Raw genomic sequence first — 26,838 nt, 5'->3', positions numbered from 1 at the left:
GATGTTCAATGAAAAGGTAAAAGAGCAACTGTGTGTGTAGTTCTGTTAGCCAAACACAATGTCCACATTGATTTCCCCATAGATATACAGTGCATCCGGAAAGTATTCACAGCACTTCACTTTTTCCACATGTTGTTATGTTACAGCCTTATTCCAAAATGGATTAAATTCATTATTTTCCTCAATATTCTACACACAACAACCCATAATGACAAAGTCAAAACTGTTTTTTGCAAATTTGTGCAAATAGATTAAAAATAAAGAACGAAAACATAACATGTACATAAGTATTCAGTTGATTGGACATGATTTAGAAAGGCACACAGCTGTCTATATAAGGTACCACAGTTGACAGAGCATATCAGAGCATAAACCAAGCCATGAAGTCCAAGGAATTGTCTGTAGACCTCCGAGACAGAATTGTATTGAGGCACAGATCTGGCGAAGGGTACAGAAAAATGTCTGCAGCATTGAAAGTCCCAATGAGCACAGTGGCCTCCATCATCTGGAAATGGAAGAAGTTTGGAACCACCAGGACTCTTCCTAGAGTTGGACGCCCAGCCAGACTGAGCGATCGGGGGAGAAGGGCCTTAGTCAGGGAGGTGACCAGGAACCCGATGGTCACTCTGACAGAGCTCCAGTGTTCAATGAAGAGAGGAGAACCTTCCAGAAGGACAACCATCTCTGTAGAACTCCACAAATCAGGCCTGTTTGGTAGAGTGGCAACTCTGTGAATGTCCTTGAGTGGCCCAGCCAGAGCCCTGACTTGAACCCCATTGAACATCTTTGGAGAGATCTGAAAGTGGCTGTGCACCGACGCTGCCCATCCAACCTGATGGAACTTGAGAGGTTCTCCAAAGAAGAATGGGAGAAACTGCCCAGAAATAGGTGTGCCGAGCTTCTGGAATCATACCAAGAAGACTTGAGGCTGTAATTGCTGCCAAAGGTGCTTCAACAAAGTATTGAGCAAAGGCTGTGAATACTTATGTACATGTTATGTTTTCGTTCTTTATTTTTAATAGATTTGCAAAAAACAGTTTTCCCTTTGTCATTATGGGTTGTTGTGTGTAGAATGTTGAGGAAAATAATTTTGGAATAAGGCTGTAACATAACCACATTTGTAAAGAGTGAAGTGCTGTGAATACTTTCTGGATGCACTGTACAGTCTAATGTCCCTACTCTGACGATCAGAGCCCCAAGGGACCGGTGAAGAGTAGTGAGTCAGCAGGCTGGCACTGCACTGCAAAAGGTGCAATAAGAGAAGCCAGCATGATGTCAAATATGTACACATTTTATTTGTTTTAGATTAATAACATGTTAGAATTGAACTGAAAAAAAAGAACATAAAAAGTCCATTTAACCAAACTCCAGATAAATAAAGTACGAGCTAAAAAAAGAGTGAATACAATTTTATTTACATATTTAAAAATCAAGATTTTTCTTATTTTAATAGTGATGGCATTCAGAAATCTATACTTGTACACATAGTTAATTAATAATGTACCAACCATACACACTACAGTTTATTCAACTCAATGACATATCATAATCTTATGTTTTAGATGCTTGTTAGCATAAGTAAACAAAGCCAAGTTCTGACTGGCATGATTTCACAGTTTAGGTCTGGTCACTCCAGAAAAAGGGTGCAGTGAAATTAATCTGCGTATTTATGCAAAGTATTTTGTTTTAGAACATCTCTCCAGGGACTATAAGCACAGGGCCAGCTAGGTAACCTCTGTAGCTCTCTAGATGTTCCTTTAAAATGTTCTGTTGATTCCGCTCTAGTAATTTGATCATCAGTTTTCATCATTTCAATGAATGACAACATTATTGAACAGGAAAATAAAGCTCTCAGCGCTAACGAGCTTGCTTCCTCACAGTTAGCAAGCTCATTAGCTTCGCTCAGTTGCTAACGGGATAATGCGTTCACAGTTTATTCAAAGGACATATTTGTACCATTGACTCCAGTCTGTCTACAAAACCTTTGTTCTTTTTTGGACACTATATACTTCGACATAGGTTGAACTAAATGTGATGGTGCAAATCACTCTGGGGTGACCAGCCCTTTAGATTTTGACAAAGGCAACATTCAAAAACATTACAGGCACTGTCAACTAACAAGAGCACTTTCATTACTTTGATCGAAGGCAACCTCACAATATATGAATTGATGCTTATTCAATACGAGTCAAATATCAACAGTAGTGACCGAACACGACGCATCGCACAGTTTACAAAAAACAAACTTGAGAAGTAGCATTAATAATATGGCATGCTTATACAGTGAGCACTGATGTTGTCTTTTCTTTTAAAAATGAAAGAAGACATTAAGGTCAGAATCTTTCTCGGCTTGAATGTTTGGACCCTGACATATTTCAGTGTCAGTTAGGTTTAGGGTCAAACACTACAAAGTACAGATGCAGGAAAGACAATAAACTCCAAACTTCCTTCCTTGCAAGAATACATGAATAAGAACGAAGCAAACAAACTGTTGGATGTTGGATTCAAAAGTTTTGAATTACATGGTCCTTTATCAAAAAATTAAATAACTTACCCTGTCAGTTGGCTTCATTCAAAAAGGAGTGGAGTGTGCAAAAAATAAATATACAAAAGTTCAAGTTGTTTTTAGTCCAAATTGAAGGACAAAATAAATCACGGCTAGAACAATGCCAATAAATGATGTAAGTGAATTAGTTTTTCAACCAAACCCCCATTTAATGGACCGGGAAAGTGACAAATAATGGTAAAATAATAGTTGAAGAAGGGAACGTGGTCACAATGGATGCTACTCTGAATTGTACATGCACATGATAGTTAGTGGAAAGATTGTAGAGACGCAGTATTGAGGGTGCAGATCTGGAAGGTCCTCAGCGAGGTGGGTACTGGTGCTGGGCTGCTGCAGACCGTGTAGCTCTGATCAGCTAAACAGATACACATAGATTAGTAAGTGATATGAAACTGAGTGAGCATCAAATAAAACCTTTTTCCCAACAAACACACTTTTCGTAGCATTGCAGTTGTTGATACTGTTATGAAGTATATAGAGAAACACTTGGACTGACAATTGTACTGCTTTAATGGTTTCACTACGAGCAGAGCACTGTAGTGGCCTACACGACTATTCAAACTAAGACATTCGTAGCACACACACTGCAAGACACTGCATGTGACGCTTGGTTTGTTGAAACAGGCATCAAATGCAGAGAGCATCAGTGTGTGGTCTATAACAAGAGCAGGGATTAATAAACCATCCTCAGAATGCTTTATCAAATGTGTAATTAAAAAAAAAAAAAGAACACAAATATGTCTATTAATTAGTCTTAAAATGGCTGGTGTGAAAGAAAATAATTACAGTCAATGAAAAGAGCAATAAACTAACAAACACCATTTATGCATTTGCCTTGTCCAACATTCCCCACTGACACTAAACACTCTGATTGTTCTTTTTTCTTTTGCGTGCTGTGGCCAAGCAAGCAAGTTTGTACGCGGTGCCAAACAACACCTTGACGGGAGCAGAACATCTTTTGGACGAGTTGCCAGGACACCGACTTGGCGCCTTCAGCATCTGAACAAATGCTTGGCAGTCGGGAGCCGTCCGGGCCAAGTCTGGTTTTCCTACAGTGCACTCATCCCACTAGAGGCTGATCCATCATGCAGCTCAGCCTTTCACCTGGGGCTCCCAGCCAAACAAAAAAAAAGACCTGATCCAAGCCAGTTAGGCCTACAGCCATAATGGAGGAGGAAAGATAAGGGGAGAGGACAACTCGATAGACACGTGATGTTACACAAAAAATACAAAAACAATATCAATCATTTGGTGAGGGGAAAAAAACCTGACGCTGTGCAAACTCGGTACACAGCAGGGATGCACACCTGGGACTGAAATTCAGTTTGAGATGGAGAGGCCTTAAATGTGAGGTCATGTAAGGCTCCAGTAGAAACGTTTGGGGCAGTAACTTTAACATTTTTCATGGTATAAAGATTATCTGATGATGCTGAAGACCTTTAACACACTTTAGGATGCCTGGCTCGTTAGTGTACCAACACGTCATCACTGCACTGAATCAAAACAAGAGCAGCCAGGAAGGCCAAGGTGAGCTGGACCACTAGTCCCAGTGTGTCACCGTCACAATGAGAACGGCACGTTAGATAGTCCTGGTGGGCAGGTGGCGCCTTGCACTGTAGCCCCTGTCATATACATATATAAATATATATTTAAAAAACATACTTCTGAACTATAGGTTACCTTATAGAGACAGGGCAGTTACACTGCAGATTTCAACTGAACTGGCAAAAGAGGAAATTGTTATACAATGAAATTATGACAGTTTAAAGATGCAATGTGTAAGATCTGCCTTGATCTTCAGTCTCTTGGTGGCAGCAAATACAAGTGGTTTTCTCGTTCCTGCCACTTTGGAATGTGGCTAATGTAAAATGTAAAAAATAATTGTTATTTTTGTTTGGCTCTGGGTTATAGTCGTGTGGGCAAATTGTGGGTGTTTGTATGTTGCGTTGGCTGCTAACAGCAAACTAAGCTGTAAATTACCAAAAAATGTAATTTCATGGTTCCAATTTTAAATCAGTCCTAATCTCACGGGGAAAGAGTCAACCGTTTGGGAGCAGTCTGCGTCATGAACAAAAATCTGACTAATCGGACTGGACTGGTAATCAGCTAGCTTTACAATGCTGTGACAAAAGTTTGTGGATGAAGCATTAAATTGATTTTTTTTTCTCATTTAGCAGCTGGATGCTGATTCTACCATATTTCCATGCTTTACACTGGTGACAGAAGAAAAGCGGGCTTGTCTCTCCAAGGTAGTCTCCCGGCGGAGGGGTGGTGTTGTCTCGTTTGCGGGTGATAAACAGCAAGTTCATTAAATTCAGTGCCCCGTATTGCTATTTTTCATGCTACAGTAGCGGTCAAGTTGGACAACGCTGCCTCGAGGCTTTCGCCATACGAAAGCGGACGTGGTTTAATCTCTCAGCTCCTTGCCCACTTACATTTTTCAAAATTGTGCAGTGGGCGGATTTAGGCTTAGACCCGGGAGTGAGGTTGCACTTGAATTACAACTTTTTGGCCAAAGTGATTTTTAATAAAAGTCTGTTTGATATGCTGGTGTATCAGTCTAAGACTGCAGGAGACCGAGGAGAAGAGAGCATGACAGGATGAAGAGGCTTAAACTCTGGGAAGGATACTGTCTATATGCTCAGTCTGCTTGCTGGCTGTGGTTTATCCCGTCTTTGACCATGGCAAAGCTCCAACACACTTTTCTTTCAACAGCTACTTATAAAAGTCCTGGGTTTACATTCCTCAATAGGACATGTTTATGTGTCCAGGCGCTCAGCAGGAATTTAAAATGAGAAGATAAATCCCTATATGCTTCTGTACAGTAATAAGGCAATGGTTTATCCATCCACAGGGGTGTATGGTCTCAAAACACTTGCCAAACCCAACATTCCCCACAGGTAAAATATTTATGGCATGTCTTACTCTGCCTGATGGTAGTGTCTTCGCTACAGTGCAGACTGGGCCCCGTCCAGCGTCTAGACAAAGTTCTATTCAGTATGATTTGGGCCCACCACATCCTAGGTGACACCCTGAAAACAAGCTGCCCTAGGTCTTTTCAGTACACCGCAGGAAAAGAAGGGATTTACTGTGACAGAGATTGAAGCCATTTGTGGGAGATGAGCTGTGTGAGGCGTCGGCCAGGGTTAAAGATCTGCAGGTGTATCAAAGCCATCTTTGGTCTGTCCCCCTCAGACACTGTCCTGCCTGATAGGACAGATACAGATACAGTATCTCTAGGAATTAAAAGCCTTTTGTATTGGGAACCGTTCTTCAATTTAGAGAGCAGAAATAACAGCCAGTACACTGCTAATGCTGCTGCTGTAGTCAGTTTAGTAGACAGCACGGCAGCCTGCAGACAGAAAAAAACCCACTACACTTCATCTTCTCTGAGCCGTTAACGCCATAGCTGTCGCACCATTAAAACGTGCAAGATCAACGTTGGCTGATGGACCATCCATAATAAATAACCAGGCATGTATGTGCTAATTACTGATTAGCTATTCTGTTGCGTTGCAAAATGCTTTGAGGGAATTTAAGTGCTCCCCGGAAAGAAGTGATGCAAACTTCATGTCTGTGCTTTTATTGTGAAAGGTAAGAACGGAAGGAGGTGTATGTGCTGCCATTGCCAACGTGGGGGCTATAAGCGGATTTTCCCAAATTAATACCTACACATTATATGTTTGTGCCACAACTCATGGACCGCTTTCTCCATCGGCCATGCGAGTAACACACTACTTTTCACTATGCATTGTGGGATACTTTGTGTAGGAATTACAACATGAACTCACTACATAGTCTACTGTTTAGTAAGTATAAGTGATTACTGACACAGTCCTTGCCTTCTTCTATAACTCAATAGGTAAGAACTGTACACAACTCTGATGGTGAGAGTTGTAACCCCATAATTTGACTAATATTGCATTTGACATTTTTGTCAAAATGAACAGAAAATAAAACATTGGGTACAATGTAAAAGTCACCAGGGTCTGACCAGAGTTTTTCAAAGGTGCCCATTGATGAAAAACATCTACCAAATGGTTGGTTCTAATCTTACTCGTAGGTAAGCTAATCTCATGGGATCTGTAATTGTTTGGCTGGTGTTGGTTTCTTTGGCTCTGGAGGAGGGTCAGTCGCATCAATTTGTATCTGCTACAGTTTGTGTTTGGTGTCTCACTGATGAGCAATGCTTTCAAACTAAGGGTTGACTCTCCCACATGACTTGAATGTGGTCCCTGGTGGCTAGCAAAGTAAACAATTTAATCATTGTCTGATTACACGTTCTTAAAAGACATGTAAGGCCAGCTCAAATCAGTTTTTTGGCATGGACTCTGTAAATGGACTTGACTTTCAACCACTCAAAGAGCTATGCACTTCATGTTAACATCAAGGTGCCACCGGCTTGACAGTATCTAAAGTAATGCACATTCAAGCACCTTCGCATAACGAAGGCACAGTCTTTGAGAGTCATTTGGGGTTCAGTATCTTGCCCAAAAACACTTCGATATGTGGACTTGAGGAGCTGGGGATAGAACCACTTCCATTTAGGGGACGACCAGCTCTACCTCTGAACCATAATCTGTATTTAGGCACATCCAGATTGATTTTAGAAAAGTCTGGACAGTAAAGACATGAAATGTGATTTTTGCAAATCGGACACAAACCATCACACCAGACATCAAATGTGATTCTAGTTGGATTACTACAGATGCTTCTTGAGTCGACCCGACTACGGATACTCTGGTCTCTCAAATCCGATTCAAAGTGTGGAGGTGCTGAGCAGGATCCATTGTGCTACTTGCAGAGCGCTATGGAGGGCATCAGAGGAGAACAACCCTCAAAATGTATATGTATATTGCATATTTTATAGCCTTCAGTGCAGCAAATGATAAAGTTATATGCAACATGAAGTCATAAAGTAAGCAGAAATCCTTTAAATGCTTTATGAAACAGCTCTCCTGACTGTAAAGCAGTTAACTACTATTACTCACAGATGAAGAGGCTTTAAACTTTGATGTGGGATTTTGCTTTGAATGCAGAGGAGGCATTCTGCATGAAAGCAATGGTTCGCAAAGAGTGAGCCCTCTTTTATTGCTGCTGTTTGACTCGAGGACTGTTGTTTCCCAAAAAAGTAAGAGGGAAATGTGTTTTGTAAGTGTAAAAATGTATTTCTCCACGCATTTGTGTTGTAAATACTGTACGAGAAAGAAAGTTCTCATTATACATAAAATACTAATTACAAAACTCACCGTGACAGCTTTCATCTAGTCAGGCTTCTCTCTTCAAAGATGGTAACCTCAATCTTAAAATGTTTCAGTCAAGGAAGAATATTTAAAGTTAACAAGACAGATTTTACAATAAATTAGAGCCAAGAAAATACAAACTATAATGCTACTGTAGCTATTTAGCATGTTTATTAAATTCATCAACAAAGTATGAAACGGATTTTCGACGGGCTTGTGATAACAGCATCTTGCCTTCAAGCCTTTCTCGGTTGTTTCTCGTGGCAGTAGCTGATTTGCATTTTGCTAGACTAGACTTGCTAGCTTGATTTTCTTCAAGCTTCTCCATTTGAGCATTATTAGAAATTCTGTTTAAATTAAGGAGGAAGGATCATGGATGAATAAAGAAAACTCAATTCAGCGTTGGAGGCAAAGCCCTACTCCTATTAAAGGTGCCCCAATTACCCCAAATTGCTCCAAAATACATGTATGTAATAAAACTATGGCGAAAGCACGACCTACCTGGCTAACCCTGATATTCTTACGCTAACCTAACTAATGCCTAAACCTAAGCAACCCCATCAAGGAAGGCAGCAGGTAATTCAGCATAATAATTAGCCATGTGCTACTTTTTTTTGGCACGGAAAATGTGTATTTTTCAGAGCAATGGGCTTTCAGTCCAATTGGACATTTTTGGGGCTATTAGTGTTTCAGAATGATAAACTGTTGGTAAGGCCACGGCCTACGGATTAAGCTCACTAATGTTTCCTGTAACCCCGCCTCCCAGCCCTTGTTCACATGAACAGAGGAAGAAAAATAACACTGGAGGCTATAAGTGACATTTACAACTTTTAGGACCTAATGATTTTATATATATATATTTTTGGTAAATTGATTCACCTTACAAAAAAAAGATCTGGTGATTTAGAGACATTTGTAAGTCAATGGGAAAAGTCTTTCTGGGCCCAAAGGTATCACGTGGAAGTTGTATTCCCAATGTTTGGCCACTGTTAAATTTGCCCGGCACTCTTCCTGTGGGCTTGGAAAGCAATTCAACCCCTCAAGCTAGGTTTATACTTGTTTATACTTGTGTTTGTGAATCCGCGAGTGGTCGAAGTTCTTGGTTGTGAACCTCTGACTTTTCTCTCATCTGTGGAGGCTAGTGCCCAAGTGCCACGCACGAGTAAAGACGAAGCTTCAGACTCGAAGGACAGACAGGTTCTCAGATGGAAGTGTTAAGCAGTTCAGGTGAGACATTCCTGTCAATCTCCCAGTGCTCCTGTGCCAAAGTCAGCACAGCAGCCCGACAGTGTCTGAGAAATCATCCAGATGACTGCCAACGCTACAGAGTCCTGGGCGAGAGAAGGAACAAAGCTCAGCTGTGAACAATTTCAGTCATATTTTGTTATCCCTAATCCCTCATTGCCGCTGAGTTACAATTATCTGAGATGTTGAGTCACCCCCCACACACACACACACACACACACACACTAGCTGGTACAGCCAGGATGTTGGTGTACCCGCTGATTTTACACAGATGCTATGGATTACATACTAACTTTTATCTGGTGTTTTTACAGGGTATCCCTACATAGCGTTGGATTTCCTGTAAACTGCTCAGACTGCTGCTTTCCATTTGCATCCAGCAGTTAGAGGGTAGGACACGGTTGGGGCAGAAGGCCTGTAAATCACTTCATCTAGACATGATCATTCTTGCATAACAAGATTTGTTGTTATTGTAAAAACATTGTTTCTAATTTGACTGTATGATTGGCAATCTGAGTTTGAGTCAGATAATTAAATCTATTAAGGCCCTGTCAGAGAGAAAAAATATTATTTTTAGTTGAAAGTCAACCACCAGTGCTAATACAAGCGCAATACAAGGGTAAGACAAACCATGAACTGTATGCTACTTAATAGTTACCACAATGAGAAAAAAACCCACTGACATCAGGACCTTTTCAGCTCCGAGTCGATTTTCTTCTCAACTCTTGCAAAAACACGAAGCGCATGGGGTGGAAAAAAGCAAGGTGCTCAGTAACGTAACGGTCACTGAAAACCATCACATGAAACAGGCTGCTAAAACACACTCTGTCCTATTGGACATTTATTTTCTAAACAGTTACACAATGCTCAACAAGGTTTGAGGAACAAATCCTAGCCGAGTGAAGAGAACAACGTATTTCCAGACTACGGCAACATGACACTTTTTTGGTAGGATACGACTCGCAGACCTCTCTCGATGGGATCGGTGAGCAGGAGGCCTCGTGGTCCGTAGATCTTGTCATTCTGCTCCTCTATGTACTTCGCTATCTTCTTCAAAACCTAAAAGGGCACAGCAATCACAGTTTCACATCCATGTATTATGGATGGCAAACCTGGAATAAGTGATTATATTTACAATCCAAAAATCTGATGATGTCCGAGTTTTTCATAATGTTTCAAAGAAGGTGTGTATCTCCATCTGACCAGAACAGTGTGTGTATGTTTTGGGCATGCTACTCTACCTCAGGCCTGGAAGTGTTGGCTAGTTGTTGTGTGTACAATGCTCAGAGCTGGCCGTGAACGGGCAAGAGGCTGAGCGATGCAAACTGCGGTTCAAATCCTGATTGAGACGCGCCAATGTGCTGTATGTCCAAAAGATGCTCTTAAAACAGGATTAATATCAACATATTCTTAACTGGAAACTGCTACATTCATAATGAGGCCTAATGCAGAATGCAATCAAACAGAATATCCTTTTTCCATGACCAGTATCAAATAATTACAGATTTTAGTGTACATGTAAAACGTAGTCATCATAACAGAACATGTTTGTTTTTTAGGTAGCTAAAGGTATTTTGTACATGTTTCAGTCCTTGGTTGCATATTGTGGCGTTGACTGTTTGGCGTGGTTTTCAGACTCTTAGTAGACTCTCTATTCTGTCTTCTATTGCAAGCTTTGTGGTGTGAAACTGGATGAAAAAGGTTCAACATACGTGTTTGCTTACTTTTCTTTAGTAAGGCTGAATAAAGTTTTTAAGACGTGTACACATGTTTCTTCTAAACAATGTATTTTGTTGGTTTTCGATGTCTTTCGATGTGGATGGCAATGCATTATTTAATTAAGCTTAAATTACTCGGGATTTAGGGAGATTTATGAGCAGACATTTTTGAGAATCTCTCGTTTGTATCATTATTGCTTTTATTGTTTCTGTTTTTACCATGTAAAGTGCCTTTTGTGTTTTTAAAGCTCTATACAAAATAAAATGTATTATTATTATAATGTTCATGTTCATATGTTTTCAATGACCTTAAACTAAGAATTGTTGTGTTTCTGTTACCCAAGAAATGGTTTATACAACGAATGGTTTATATCTACATATGGAGCGTGTCCTCTTCACCGAGTCCGTCATGTAGCACCACCATCATTCTACAGGAGTCCAGAACAGACAATCCAAACAGAGCCTGAAGGCCACCGTCGTTATCCGCCACGTGTTGGAAAGGACTCCTGTTGCTCCTCACTTTAAAGAAAGCAGTCATTTTGTTTCCCAACTAAGGCGTGTTGGTGTAGGAAAGTGATCCCCCACTTAGACGTAGTAATCTGGAAAGACTGCCATTTCACCGTGAAGCTTAATGGATTTTCACATGACTCCAGGTCATTTAAATGAGGAATGTCTCATGTAACAACTTGTAGAACATTCACACTTTTCTTATACCACAATGTGTCTTGGATGACAGTGATTCATAATATTTGAATTGTAGTGTACCACAGGAATGTCTGTTCATTATGTAATTGTTTTGGAAATGCCCACACGGCTCATACTAATGCGTTACCATATGTTAGCTTGTATAATCTGTATATAGTTTGTTTAATGTATGTGCCATTTTGCTTTTGGTTGACTCATAGGGTTTCATGTTGGGAGAGGGGCCCTCTGCTTTTTTCAGTGAGGCAGGTTTGAAGACGCCTCAAGAATCAAGAGGCTCCAGAGACTGCAATTATTTTGGAAAAACTGTCAATTGCCACTATGTCAACTGTGTAAACTTTTTCAGTCAAGTAGAATTCTGAGGTGCCCGTTAACACCTGTCCCCGGCCCTGAAAAGGCCCAGAGCACACCTAGAAATCACAGGCGGACCACCAAATAATTTGACATGGTAGTACTACAAGTGCATCAAAGCTTTTACTTTTTTTTTTCTTCAAACACATTGTTTTCTTCGTCCACTCTCGTTGACAAAGCGGGATAAAAGCATAAAGTGCCACGTGAGTGAAATGTCTCTCACCTTCTCATAGTGAGTCTCCATACAGAGGAAGATGATGTACGCTGTGAGGCAGGCCAGACAGCCTTCAATGTATGACTGGCTTCCCAGCTTCTCCGCTTCGGCGTACAGATTGTTCAGTGTCTGCACCGTCTCCTCAAACTGCTGCTTGTCGATCTGAAATATATGAAAAAGGATCAAAGGGATCAAACCTTTGGACAAGTCACAGAGCCAAATGTAGATCTGGACTGGAAGTGTTTGAGAGCTTTCCGTCTCCGTTGGGATATCCGAGGGGAAACTCGTCCTAGCACCAGATTGTTTTCCTCCTTTTGTTCCATCTCTAGATAAATGAGGTGTATTTTCTTGGGCTGGTCATACATCATGGGATTGCTGGGAACACCCCCTGAAACGACTGGGATGCCTTGGCCAAATGCTCGGTGAATGTTTTCACTTAATAACTGACAGGGCAAATATACTGTAAACAGGACACACACAGGGACAATCCAAGGAGGGATGTTGGAGGTTTTCCCTTGGCTCAGGCACACCGTGACTACGATAAAGACATATCTCTGATGCTCTGCAGACTGCAAGCTTCGAACTGTAACCATGACTGGCTGATAAATCAAATCAGTTTCCCTCACAAATTCCTCAAGTCAAGGTTCGTTGCGGGGACGACCGATGGAGGGTGAAGAAGTTCTGGACTCGGGAGGGTGTTTTGACTGGGTTGTCGGAACGAGTTCCATGCTGGTGTCCAGAAAGGACCTGGTGATGATACCGAGGGGGAACAGAAGGAGCCTCCAGACCAGAAGTGGAGCCTGTGAGGGCCTCCTGAGCCTCTGTAAGCCCTCCGATGTTCTGCTCCCTTGGGAACGAGGAATGCAACAACAAGCTCCAACACATCAGTGATCCAAGGCGTGTTTGATTGCCGCCATTGAGAGCGTTTTCCTTCTAATTTTCCGATTCAAAGGCTTCGATTCAAACTACATTCTGCCGTCTGAACGTCTTTCCATTATGTCTAGTGTTAGAGTGCCAGGCTTAACAGGGCAGACAAATTCAAGGTAGGATCAGGGTTTTATCTTAAAGCTTGTGAAGACATTGGAGAAACCAGCAAGAGCAAGCTAGATTTCAAAAAACGATTGAGCAGAAAACCCAGGCCAGTGTTGCCAACTCTTTTCCAATGAAAGTAATCGCAGCTTTAGCTCCAACAATTTCTAAATTCCCCCCGAAGCCACGTCCTCAAATTATCGATACGAACAAACATGGCTATTAGTTTGTCAAGCTAGCAGCTTATGGAAAACTCTGGTAATGCTCCATGAGTGCACGGGCAGAGTGTGCGCAGGTAGGCAGGCAATTAGCTAGTCCGTCCAATCGTTGTCGAGAGTCCCACGACGGCCATTGTTTTCTTTTTCTTGAAAATAATTTGTTCTAAATTTTCTAAAATATGTTTCATTGTAACCGTCACTGAATATTAATGATAATGTGAAATGAGGAAATACATATTAGACCAAAGGTTAGTGAACACTGTTGGTCCCAAATTAACGCAACTCTTTTTCATGGTTTGGCAATTCAGCTGCCAAACACATTAAGAACACTGAGTGCTTTGCCAGTTATTTGGCGCAATTCTCCAAAAGCATTAAAAAAGCAACAAACTACCAAAAATAATAAAGTCCACAGCCTCTGATAATTATGTGCAAGAATAATGATGTTACAGCGTGCAAATCTCATCAACTCCAAAGCTGAACTGCATGGTAAAACCCCCCAAAAGTTGGCTAAAAGGGACTGTGGGGATATTTCAACATTAGGTTCTGCAAACATCTTACAAAGAGAGATAAATGAAAAATGGAAGCCACTGAACAGCTTGGCATAATACTGCATATTTCTTGAACTAGGATTACAGTAAAACATTAACAAATATACATGGGAAGACATTTTGATAGGATACTTGAGCTTTTACCCTCCCAAAGGGGGAACATTCTTCATTTGTCCAGCAGTGCAGTGTGTCTGTGTGAACTGAATCCTACCGGAAAACATTGGAGACCACCCAATCAACAGGGAAGTGCCAATAAACCCCCAGTGTGCGGTTTAAGTGTTCCGAGGCTGCTCTTTTCATGTGGTGTATGCATTTAAAAAACGAAGCCTTCTGTCCTTCGAACTCTGAACAGTTTTTTGGCTGGCACCTTTTTTAATGTGGCGTTAGAATCTGTCGAGTCTCAGCGACCTGCTCTTCGGACTCTGCATCGTTGCCGGTGCCTGCTCTTAAAATAGTGACACCCACAAAGCATGGTAAACCAGACAGGGGTCCGCGTTTCAAGGTGGGCCGCCGGAGAGGGAGCGCAGCGAACACTAAGTCCATGGCAAGATCTGGAGAGGAGATGTAAACCTCACGGCTGGAGCCACCGTGACCCACCCCCCGGCCTTTAGAAGCCAACCTAGTGCCAGCCATCACCATGGAGAAGTGCTGCGGATCCTCCCACACCGAGTTACCGTCTACGACCCACCGAGTTGAATCCCCCAGACACACCCACCCGTTGAGAAGTGTAAACATGTTTTCGGTTCTTGACCAAACTCTGGCGGGACACATCAGTGGCAGGCCGCCACAGTCTAGGTAATTAATGGGAAACACTAGATAGTTTGCTATGATGAATGCTCCATTTCAGCAGTGTCTCTATTTTCTATATATATATACAGTATATATAAACTCAGACACACATACACATTGTACTTTTCACTTGTGTCTGATAAAATGGACATTGAACAGCCTCTTTGGCTGGACATCATTCACTTCAATCATTTCTATGGCTACAGTATACAAAGTGAAGAGAACATTTGATGTTTCATTACTTTAAAAATGAGTTGCAGTAGGACTGGCTACCTCATACATGCAGGTAATACAACTCTTAATGCTGATGGTCTTTGCATTGGAAAGGGTAACGTAACCGATGATTGGCCGGCAGTCACATGATCATATACCTGTGCAGGTGTCCCTTTTGACAATATATGCATGTGTGTGTTTGGTTGTCTTTTATATAGTTTCAACCGACCTTGTTCAAATGCTCTTTGGAACGTGTTTTTATAACGACCAGTTTACACTTTTCCCTTCTACGTGCGGCTTGGAAGTTAGTGGAGTTATGCCAGAAATCCCTGCTCCGCATCGACATGGGTTTCCTCCCACAGGTCTGTGCAGTGTGCAGATGTTACACTCTGCAGCTACTTGCTGCGTAGCTGACACGGATGTTAGGTGTCTGCAAATATCAGGATGATGTCAACAAACACAAATGAATTAGTGTGCAGGCTTTTCTGTGCTGAAGCTGCTTTTTAAAGTGTATAAACCCTTGTTTTCTGAATATGCATGAAAATGCTGCTAGCACCTGTTTGATGAATGTGTGTGGGGCAGAGTTAGTTTGAGGTGGTATGTGTGTGTAATTTGTTTATGAGGAACATCGCTGTTCTATTTGATAGTTGTAGTCTATAGAGCGGATGTATTTAGTGGGACATTTGAAAAATATTCAAAAAATGTTCATGCGCAATATATTCTTCATCACGAGGAATCTCATCACGGACGATTATAGGCCACATGATTATAGAGAGACATAAACAAAGCAAATCCTGTGTCCCACCACACATACTTGCACTTACGTATATTATATAGCCTGTATCGCAGAAAAAATGGAAAACACGAAAGTTTGAACATACATTTTTTTATTAATTGATAGTCTCTCTAGTACCGGATTTTGGGAGGTGCTGTAGCCCCCTCAACACAACTGGTTCCCATATGCATAAATCATAACAATAAATAAATACTGTATTTCCGTCTGCTCCACGCCTACTTGATGCTGTAATGCTATGTACAAAAAAGTTAAGATACAGCTCTGTTTATTATTCTTTCTTAACTATCTTTCACAAAATATCTATTAAAATTGTGGATGATCCCCAAGACATTTTATTTGTTGGTCATATCACAGAACAGTGTAGCTGAAGCCAGTGTGAGTGTAATGGACACATGACGTTACCATGAATCAGTGCGACTGAACAAGTCATTCTGAAGAACAGTGAGGAGAGGGTCCTACCCGGGACTCCAGCTCAGAGGGGAACTTGGTTTGGAACTGGCACACGGTGCCGCTGGTGTAATCCCTCTGGATGAAGACTTTGGCAGCGATGGCTGCCTGTTGTCTCATGTCCTGCAAGCTGTGGGTCTGACAAAAAGGGGATGACCGTTAACACATGATCAGACATTGATACCGCTCTGTCTATTCATCATGTCACATGGTATAAAGACTGTCAGTGAAAAAGGCACAAGAACAACTTCTTTACAATATTCAACACTTATTGTTAAATATTTCTCAACTTTACAATTGAAAAAGTGATATGTCAGACTTAGCTGCATATGTGCTATGATACAAAGGTTTGTAATCATCACTGCAATGTATTGGCTTGTAAATGTAAAAGGATAACATATTGCAGGTTGCCCAATTGGGCGCCGATTTACACATCATAGTTAGACTGTGTAAAACCTTACAATAAACATGAGCAAATATATTGATGTTGTACATCAAATTAAACAAGAGACCTTGGGCTACACGAATCAGTAAGCCATTTCCACGCAACTCAAACACCAACTGATAGAATTATGAAAATATCATAATCATTTGATTATGATATTTGGCTTTTTTTTTTTTTTTTTAAATGTTTCTTCTTCTAATCAACAAAGACTGCTATATTTGGATGTATTGAACACCATAAGTAATATACAAGTGAAATATATGGTTTGGTACATTAGAAAATTCAACTTGCCCAAATGCCCATTTTACCTACTCTAGCTGTACTAAAACCTCTCCAACTGTGTCCTGCTTTACTTTTTCAAAGTCAAACTGTGCAGAGAGACTGGTCCCATAGTGTGATATGACCTCTGATGTGCTCTGCTGTTTCTGTGCATCCTTCCAAGAGATAATCATCCTTCTAGGCGAAATTAGAAATTCAACTTTTGCTGTCTTTCATCTTTATTTACTCTTAACCAGTAACAAATATAATAATATTTACACATCTGAACAAAAGCACACATGGTTTGCCTTTGTTATAACACCAACATTATTCAAAAAGCCTTTGTGCTTGCAGAGATACACCCTTTTTAGTTTGGGTATGTTATTTCGAGCAGAAACCTAGAAAATCGCTTGGGGCTTAAAAGGTTAAATGAAAACATGGTGGTATGTGTACCACAAAAGGGGGAAACACACCAACAACTGTGGGTAGTAAGGTATTCTTTGTCACAGAAGACATGTGATGTGTCAAAGCAGGATAACCACAGATGTAAATACTAAAAATTAATGATGGCTGAATTCCATTTAACTGCTTCACTTTTAAGGTCCTGGTATAGTGCATACAGCTCACTGCCACACTGGGACTTTGCTTTTCTCCTTCTGGCCTGTGATTAAACGACTAGGAGGTTTATATGAGTGTCTATTCCTTTTCTGGCATCAATTAGGCTAATTGGTTTATCGAGCAGCAGTTAGTGGGTCTCCACACATCGTCAGTGTTTAGAAGATAATGGCAGCAAAGGACTACTGTTACCCACTATCCCCACTAGCGTGACCATCCTTCCAGGAGGCACCGTTTCTATACCGTGTATTCATCCCCTCGCTGTGGTCCAGTTGTGTAGCCAGATGTGTCATTAGAACCCCGTGACGCCGCTTCGCTCCTCGTTCAAATGAACAGCAGCTTGCCGACGATGTCGCAGGTGAGACTTTTATAAAACCTCGAGCTTGTTAACAATGACACGACTGCTAACGCCCGTAGTCACAACTACATTATGATAACGTTAGCCCGTCAAGTGACCCGAGAGCTACCGGTGTTACGGTTTAACAGGCGACCGTGTTAACTGGCGACGTAAATACGACAGCTTTTGAAAATAGGATGAGAACACGTAGCTGTCCTCGTGAATGCCGGATTGTTACTTTTTATAATACAGTGTCAAACCCTCTCATATAAAACGCATATATAGATGTCATATACAAAATAAACTGAGGCACACGAGGACAGTTAGGTTACGTGTTCTCGTCCACAGCTGGCGTAACTACGACAACAACGGACGCGCTGTAAGTCGCCAGTTAACAGGGTCGCCTGTTAAACCGTAACACCTGTCACCTTTCCTTCTGATTTTTAATCCGACACACTCCCAGAAAACCGGAAGACAATAAGGCGTAAGTAAAATAAATGTTCACACCACACTGACGTAGGAAACAATAGGGTGTATCAACGTTAGTTTACCTCTGCCATGTTGAACAAGACTTCTGTTTACTTTCCGCTCGTAGCTATTAGTATGTGCTACGAAATAACCCTTCCGGGAGGAACATGTTCGTGATGACAAGCGTTCCGGTCTAGGAGGACCGTTCACAAAATGTAAACAAACGAGTTTTTCAAATGATTGTAGCTAAAGAAACAATGTAACCAGTGGTGGAAATTAACAATACATTTACTCAAGAACCTACGCAATGCGGAGGTATATTATTTGAGTGTGCTACTTTCTAACTCATTTAACTAGTATTACACATTTAACCCCACTATATGAATGCTATAAATGATACATTAACGCTATAATTACTTATTTACTTATTAAAATGTAAATGTATACAGTAATACAATACAATGCACTGCCTAACATCATATACAAAAGATACAATATAAATATGTTAATTATTGTGATATTTCTGGTTTTATATATATATATATATATACACACACATCCGTATAGTTTTGAATGCAGGGATTTTACTTTTTAGAGACTGGTAATACTGCTTTTAATTAAGTCAATGAAAGTTGGCTGAAGTTGAAGTCATTGAAAACGAATGAACACCAACATAGAGCATCTTTAAAATGGTTACATTGGCCAAAGTATCGCACTAAAACACTGGTGTTATTCCTTTTAAATAAGACAAGAAGATTAGATACGACTCATAAGTTTTAGTTGTGTTTGTTTGAAAATAAAGTCTGAAGACCACACTGAACTCATTTTGGATTTCAGTTTCAACGGCAGCATTCAGCCTTAATACCCAAGAGATACCATGTTTCTGGCCCCGGACACTCACATACCCAGACAGCTGCGGTTGTGCAGCTAGATTCACTTACATAACATTAAAATATCCATCTTCGAAAAGGGATCCGAGCCTAGAAACAACAAATAGGCTCCCTGTGTTTGAGAAAAAAACAGAGCAACCAACAAAATATCGCCATTACTTGAATATTTGGAACAGAAAGGGCCCATCCAGAGGGATTTGTTGTTTGAGAGTCAGCCAGCCACTAAAGCCCTCTCAAAACACAATGTTGTGTAATTAGTTTGACAGCGAGCAGAAGAAAAACGACCCTCACTACATGCCTCTTAGGGAATTAGAGCAACAACTTTGGAAAAGTCAAGACACATTTTCACAGCCTGTCAGGAGTTGGTGTTCAGTTTTGAGACCTGAGTGCCTTGCCTGTGAGGAATGCATTTTTCACAGCCTGGCATCATGCATCACAAGGCCTGATCCCGGCTTTCAGTGGGTAATTAGTGGATCTGTATAAATGTAAAAATGCAACTATTGCTCCTGCACTGGGCTTATTTGTCTGCTGGCATGGGGCTGGGCCTTTTAAGCCCCTCTCCTATGTGGTGGCTGGTGTGGGAGAGACCACTAATGAGCACCATTTGGGCCATTCATTTACAACACATGCTGGTTAATAGCCCACGACAATAGTTTTACTGCTGCTCAGGCCGCTCTGTCTGAAGTGGCTCTCTAATAGAAACACTATACATCCTCCATAGAACTGCAGCTAGAACATTCAGCTCAGTAAATGTCACTTTTAGAGGGATATAGCTATATTATATATATATATATATATATATATATATATACATATATATTATTATATTATATATATATATTATTATATTCTATATATTGCTATATTATATATATATTGCTATATTATATATATATTATTATATTATATATATATATATATATATATATATATATATATATATATTTATATATGCCAGTGTGGCAGTGGGAACAGGTATGGATGCAGAGGACAAAAGGGAGAGTTTAAACTAACAGTAAGGGCTAGTAGGTGTTTACCACCGGGGCAATGTACAAACAAATCCTGCTCTTTCATACTATAAAATGGGAAGAAGAAAGACGGGCCACCAAACATCATTGTGTGAACATGAGAGAGGTTAACCTCCGTCTGTGAAGGAAAATCTGCTCAATTACATTTTAATGATTTTTTTCTGGCCATTTTTTGTTTTGACGACTTAGCCTGAAGCGCCCGTGTTTAACCATAATCACTCACATCTTGACTCAGGCATTGAGCATTTACCGCCAAAGGTAGAGACAAATTAAACAGACTACCTCACACCGAAGATGAAAGAAGGGGGATTTTGACATCACCATTTTAAAGAGCACCCCATGTCCAGACTGCAGACAGTATCCACAAAACATGTATCTCTCGTGGAGGAGTATGTCTAAGAACCACACTTAAGTAAACTGTGAGTTACTTCTCCTTAAGTACTTTAGAAAATGCTGTTAAAAGTTACTTCCAGTTGTAAACATCAGTTTATAAAATAAGACACAATGTTATTGGTAAAAATAACAAAAAGTACACCAACAAAATAATTCTTAGTTGCTAATGATCAGTAATAAGTATCCCATGATTTAATGAATAATAACAACAACATTTCTATATGGGTACTTTTACTGTGATGCTTTTAAGTACATGATGCTTAAGATACTATCAAACTTGCATATATATAAAGACAAAAGATTACAAAATACTCTCTTAGTATTAATTTGTGTCTGATATTAAATGACATGTCTCCCTCATTCTCACGCTCCATAATCTGTGAATAAAAGGGTTGTTGATTTTAACAAACATGATCTTCCTCTTCCTCTTCTCAGTGCATCAAAATGTGACTTGGCAAACTTTCATTCTTCAACAGATGAATCTGAAAACTGCCGTCTCGTGTAAAAACCTCAAACATCCAACTCAAGTAACAATAAGCGAAACTATTTCCCCCCTGTACAATGCAGGACATTGTTAGTGTTACTTGTTATGGAATAGTGTTCTGTTGCGGTATTGGAACATGTTTTGGATGCCAATACTTCTTCCACCACTTGTACTGGCCTCCATATTCCATCTTCTCATTCTGAAGAGATCCACCTCCCGGCGAGGCCTTGGCCGGAGATCCACACATGCAGGAGCTCCTCCAGATACCAGCGGGTTCCTTTTACTGTGCTTTATATTCAACTGACTAAAAACCACGGATCGACAAGTGGAATGCATTCATGTCCTTGACAGAAAGTTGTATCATAGCACATATGCCCTAAAGTCATTTGAAATCATCTTATCCCTGAATGTACCCTTAATGTATCCTTGATGTACCCTTAATGTACCCATGATGTACCCTTAATCTACCCTTGATGTACCCTTAATGTATCCTTGATGTACCCTTGATGTACCCTTAATGTACCCATGATGTACCCTTGATGTACCCTTGATGTACCCATGACGTACCCTTAATGTACCCTTGATGTACCCATGATGTACCCATAATGTACCCATGATGTACCCCTAATGTACCCTTGATGTACCCTTGATGTACCCTTGATGTACCATTGATGTACCCCTAATGTACCCTTGATGTATCTTGATGTACCCTTGATGTACCCTTGATGTACCCTTGATGTACCCATGATGTACCCATGATGTACCCATGATGTACCCTTCATGTACCCTTGATGTACCCTTGATGTACCCTTCATGTACCCATGATGTACCCTTCATGTACCCATGATGTACCCATGATGTACCCATGATGTACCCTTCATGTACCCTTGATGTACCCTTCATGTACCCTTGCGTTATTTTCCTACATTCCCATTAGAAAGAGGTATCAAGGCATCTGTGCCTTCTATTGACCTCTATTGGCAGCCTGTGGAAGCTGAAGCAATTTGAATACATCTGGCACATGTGTGGAAAATCACAACAGAGATTATTAGTATTCTGCTTTGATAAAATGGCTTTTTAACCATGTATCACCCAGGAAGGACTAAAAATGTATACAAATAAATAATAGAATTGTTGAAATTCAGAAATAGCTTTTAAATCAATGCAGAAAATGGCTCTATATTCAGGTAAGTACAACTTAACTTAATAAATAAGATATACTTTGGTTTGTGCATTTGATTTTTATTTATTCCTTTAACACGTATGTATGTACAATTTTATTAATTAATGCCCATGTATATAGTTGTTTATTTATTGCTGATTAGGCCTTTTTTGTATCCTTTTTTTGTGCTTAAATTCCAGCAAGTGTGGACTTCTTGTTGCAAATCATGCCGGTAAATGAAAGCCAGAAATCTCAGCACCTGCCCACATAATTATTTAGTCATTTGCATTTATCGACAACCACATTAACCACCGTAGACAACAGGCACATTTACTCTGGGTAATCATTTATTCTTTTAATTTTGGCTTTTAAAATTGAGTATAAAAAGCTGGGATATTCTTCAAAGTTTCTTATAAATTAAATAATTGATAATTTAACTGTATTTCATGCATGAATACCTCAGTCACACATGGTTTATGTGTACCAGGAATCCTTCATGCCACTCCAAATTGACAGTCTAATGACATGACGTTATTATCTCACCTCCATATGACTCACAATTGTATCAGTTGTGGTCGACAGTATGCATTAAACAGAATGTGGAAATTCAAACAATCACTTTCCTCAAGATGTCTGCAGGATTTAAAAAGGGAAATATACATGCCTCTAAATGTTTATTAGCTGTTTAATATCCTGTTTAGGGTGTCTTTTATCATTTTAGTGTTATTAAGTCCCTTGGTTAAGTCACCGTTTCATAGGTACCAGTGTTCCCCTCTGGCCACTCGAGCCATACAAATGATCTAAGTCAGAGTCCACATGGCATGTTATGTGCACACAACCTTTGCACCCAAAAGTAATATTGTACACTTATTTTTTACAAAAATGTAATCTTTATTTTGTGGCGCAAAGTGAGACACAGAATAGCAAAAGGTCCCTTATTCATGGCAGCAGGATGTGGGTTGCCCTCATGTCGGGCATGTTTTGACTGGGATCGGGGAGTCGGATTACCTCATATTTCATTCTGCAGTCTGAGAGGCATTAATCATCCCGTTAAATCCAGACAGTTTTATAGTGTTGTGTGTGAGAGTGCTTATAACCCACATAACTCTGCTGCTCACTTAAGACCCGTGTACCCAAATGTCCAACTTAACAAGCAGACATCTTTGCAGCTGGCCATTCCTTCACAGTTCCAGTGACCAAAACCTTCCTTCACAAAAACAGTGGCCAACACGTTCACACTAAACAAAAAGTCATTTCAATGCTTTTTTTGCCTCTCTGACAGGTTTTGTTGACCTGAAAGAGTAGTGAAGCTACCATCTGCTACCTGAAGAACCGTACTGTACGTACTGTCAGAATAAAACCTTGTTTCCAGAGGTTTACAGTTGGCAGGGTATACTGGTCAAATACATTCAACCATATAAACATGTATCCAAAGCAATTCAAGATTGTATTAATATTGACTATTACTTGGCATTTTTTGTTTTCCTTCTATGGTTTTCAGGCAGGCTTCTGTAAAAAAATGCGAGGAAATTAGGAAATCATAAATAATAAAATAAAGCTTTCCCAGAACAATGACTGAATGGACTTGGGTTCAAAGTGAGCTTTTCTTCTTGTATCTCGTGCCAAGATGCATCATTTCTATCAGGAAACTTGCTAGAATTATACACAGCCAAATATTTTTAAAAAGCATTAAATTATACTTCATTTGGTATTTTGATACCAATATAATATTATATTATTATTATTCTGGACTAAACTCATGTACCATCATGTCAATATCTGCCAGATGTCAAATGAGATAATGATGAAAGCTCTTTCTTGACCTAAAAAACAATATTAAGAAATATCTGCTGAGGAAGACCACTACATATGGTTGAACGTTCCAATAAAAGCTAGGAAGTGAGAAGATTTAGTTTTTTATTTATTGATTTGTCAAACAATGTGCTTCATGTTATGTGTTATGCTTAAAAGGCTTTAATTTAAAACCCATGCAGGTTCTAAGCTGTGCCATTTTGTTGAGCTAATCTAATGCATTGGAAATAAACCATACAGACATATTGCTCGTCTTGCTCATATTGCTTGGTCTGATCACACGCTAACAATATAAATAATGCATCTGAAGTTTACAGTATACACCAATGTGCTGCGGGACAAAACTCACGTTATGGCCAAAAGTACAATTAGTTGAAGAGAGAAGGCGGAAATGAGACGCTTGGCAGAGACTCTCATGGAAGAGACGAACAATCACGTGGCGCTGATTGGTGAGATACACACAGATGTTTTACATGAACGTTGTCGTCTATGGCAACATACCCTCCCATTAAACTAAGCAGGGCTTGAAGAAGTACTGTAAGTGATTCCACTTTGAAAAATGCATCCTTAATCATAAGCTGTATTTTCCATTTGAATTAAATGTTTGATGAGCAACACCAATGTCTTGGTCGTACACTGTCTCTTTCACTTTTAGTTCAAATGTCCTGCTGTTCCTTGCAGCAGGTAACATGACCGACTTGTAGCTGCCACATCCTGTCTAGTTCCAGTGTTATTACCAGGCCATTTACCTCTACACACCTGCCTCCAATGTGTGTTCTGCATGTACTCTGCATACTGTGTGCAAAGACACCCTTGAGTTGTCTCTGACTTTTCTTAGAGTAGCAGCTCTGCTCATTTTATAGACTGCAGAAATAAGTGGGCATAGCAATTCAGATGTCACGGTATTTATCCCATAAATCTATAGATATGAATCATTTAAGTCCTATCTAGCCTTTGTTTGCCTGATCATCTTGCTAGTTATGTTCCACTACATGCAATGCATTCTGTTGACTAGCTTGCCGTCGATGTCGTCTTTGTTGTGAGGTTTGACTCCTTTGGTTGCAAAAAAAAGTCTGGTTGTATAGAAGTCTATGTTTCATGTGTTAAAGCTGCATTCTCTCTACTGGCCACCAGGGGCGACTCCACTGGTTGTATAGAAGTCTATGTTTCATGTGTTAAAGCTGCATTCTCTCTACTGGCCACCAGGGGCGACTCCACTGGTTGTATAGAAGTCTATGCTTCATGTGTTAAAGCTGCATTCTCTCTACTGACCACCAGGGGGTGACTCCTCTGGTTGTATAGAAGTCTATGCTTCATGTGTTAAAGCTGCATTCTCTCTACTGACCACCAGGGGGCGACTCCTCTGGTTGTATAGAAGTCTATAGAAAATGACTCTATTTCTCTCTTGATTTATTCCCTCAGTAAACATTATAAACATACGTTAATTTTCTTCAATACAGCATGATGTTCATTTAGTCAAATAGAACAGGAAGCAGGGTAAGCTTTGGGGCGGGGCTACCATGATTGACAGGTTGCTAGCACAGTCATATAAAGCTTCTTTACGTCACCTGTCCGCAGTCCAAATATGGTCACTTACGTTCACCGGTTGCAAAAAGCCAGGATGGCGAAACTCAGCAATTCTTCAAATAGGCAGTCCACAAAACAATGAGTGACATCATGACTTTATTTATCCAATCAATGGTGCACACACATTGTCATCTTTAGAGTCTGCTAGCATGACTAAAAATACCACAGAAAAGCATTTTTCAGAGAATCTTGATTTTGTCTCGCTAACACCAAGTGAAAAGGCTTTTTATATAATAATATTATATTATATATATAATATTATATCTTTTTTATGTAAACTGCTTTTTATTCTTCAAAAAAAAGTGTTTACCTCTCTTGGTCTGCAATTATTATTTTCATCAACTAATGGGATTATTTTGGCCACCAATCTGCCCAATATCCCAATGCATTAACCACTCTTACTTTATGCAGACCGGTTGCGCAATTTGAAATTCCACAAGCGATTAACTGCATTGTATTGTTTGGACTTTGTTTAGACAGATCAAAGCAAACCACAGTCTTTGTACAGCTCATACGAGATATGATGGACAAGCCCAATGAGGGACTTGCATAAACCATGGTCCAAGATTGAATCGTCTGCTCTCTCCTCTGGCTTTCATTACCTCACCTCGGCACTCTTGTGTCTTCTGTGGGGAAATGGTGCATTCCATGTCACTTCCTGAAGTCATTGCCAAACCATAAGTTGCTGGGAAAGCCTGGTGTCAGAGCGGGCTTGCATTAGGGACTAAGTTATAAATGACTCCCCCCCCCCTTCAAGAAGCCCCTCTGTATCTTGTAATATCAGGAGTTCTCTCAAAGAGTACCCAAAGAGCATATTTCTCTCTCTCTCTCTCTCTCTCTCTCTCTATATATATATATATATATATATATATATATATATATATATATATATATATATATATATATATATATATATATATATATATATATAATAAACTGTAGCTAGTAATTTGCAGCCATGTTTCCAATATATTTTCCGCCACAAGATGAAATCAAGTGTTTTTTAAGGCTAAATCTTAAATAAAAACCAATGGTGCAGTCATAACTTCATCAGAAACTGTAGAACACAGGAGACATATGGAATGTGATTGTCCTATTAGGGATGAGTCAAAAGGTTTTCGGTTTTGTCTTAACAATACTCACATGCCGTGTGTGTACATCATTTGTGGTGTCCCATACTGACAGAGCTGAGTATGTAAATGACATCCGGGACAAGGACACCCATAAGACGCTTCTGGCTCATAGTGCTACATTCATATCATTCAGACTGCAATTATGAG

General features: G+C 40.0%; 1 protein-coding gene across 2 annotated transcripts; it reads right to left on the bottom strand.

The window, feature by feature from the left end:
* Positions 1-1,339: 1,339 nt before the first annotated feature.
* LOC117736765 (golgin subfamily A member 7-like) lies at positions 1,340-18,354 on the bottom strand. Of its 2 annotated transcripts, XM_034542305.1 has the most exons (6): positions 18,286-18,354; positions 16,092-16,217; positions 12,049-12,201; positions 10,012-10,113; positions 7,816-7,868; positions 1,340-2,921 (listed from the first exon to the last, which is right to left on the bottom strand). In XM_034542305.1, exons 1-5 carry the CDS (start codon positions 18,292-18,294, stop codon positions 7,827-7,829), a joined length of 432 nt encoding a protein of 143 aa, XP_034398196.1. In that variant the 5' UTR covers positions 18,295-18,354; the 3' UTR covers positions 1,340-2,921; positions 7,816-7,826. The 2 variants fall into 2 exon arrangements, 1 of the variants encoding a protein (XP_034398196.1); XR_004609991.1 differs by lacking the exons at positions 1,340-2,921; positions 7,816-7,868 and having other exon boundaries at positions 10,296-12,201.
* Positions 18,355-26,838: the final 8,484 nt, after the last annotated feature.

This window comes from Cyclopterus lumpus, chromosome 9 (genome assembly GCF_009769545.1).
Source record: "Cyclopterus lumpus isolate fCycLum1 chromosome 9, fCycLum1.pri, whole genome shotgun sequence".
In the NCBI taxonomy this organism is placed as follows: Eukaryota; Metazoa; Chordata; class Actinopteri; order Perciformes; family Cyclopteridae; genus Cyclopterus; species Cyclopterus lumpus.
Note: the sequence above shows the minus strand (reverse complement) of the source record. Positions and strands in the feature narration are given on the sequence as shown.

Bases quoted from the DNA above. Each gene is read 5' to 3' on its own strand.
- LOC117736765 (XM_034542305.1), bottom strand. The intron at 10,114-12,048 runs GTGAGAGACATT...GTGCCCTTTTAG, and splicing joins TGGAGACTCACTATGAGAAG to GTTTTGAAGAAGATAGCGAA. The intron at 7,869-10,011 runs GTATCCTACCAA...AAACATTTTAAG, and splicing joins TCGAGAGAGGTCTGCGAGTC to ATTGAGGTTACCATCTTTGA.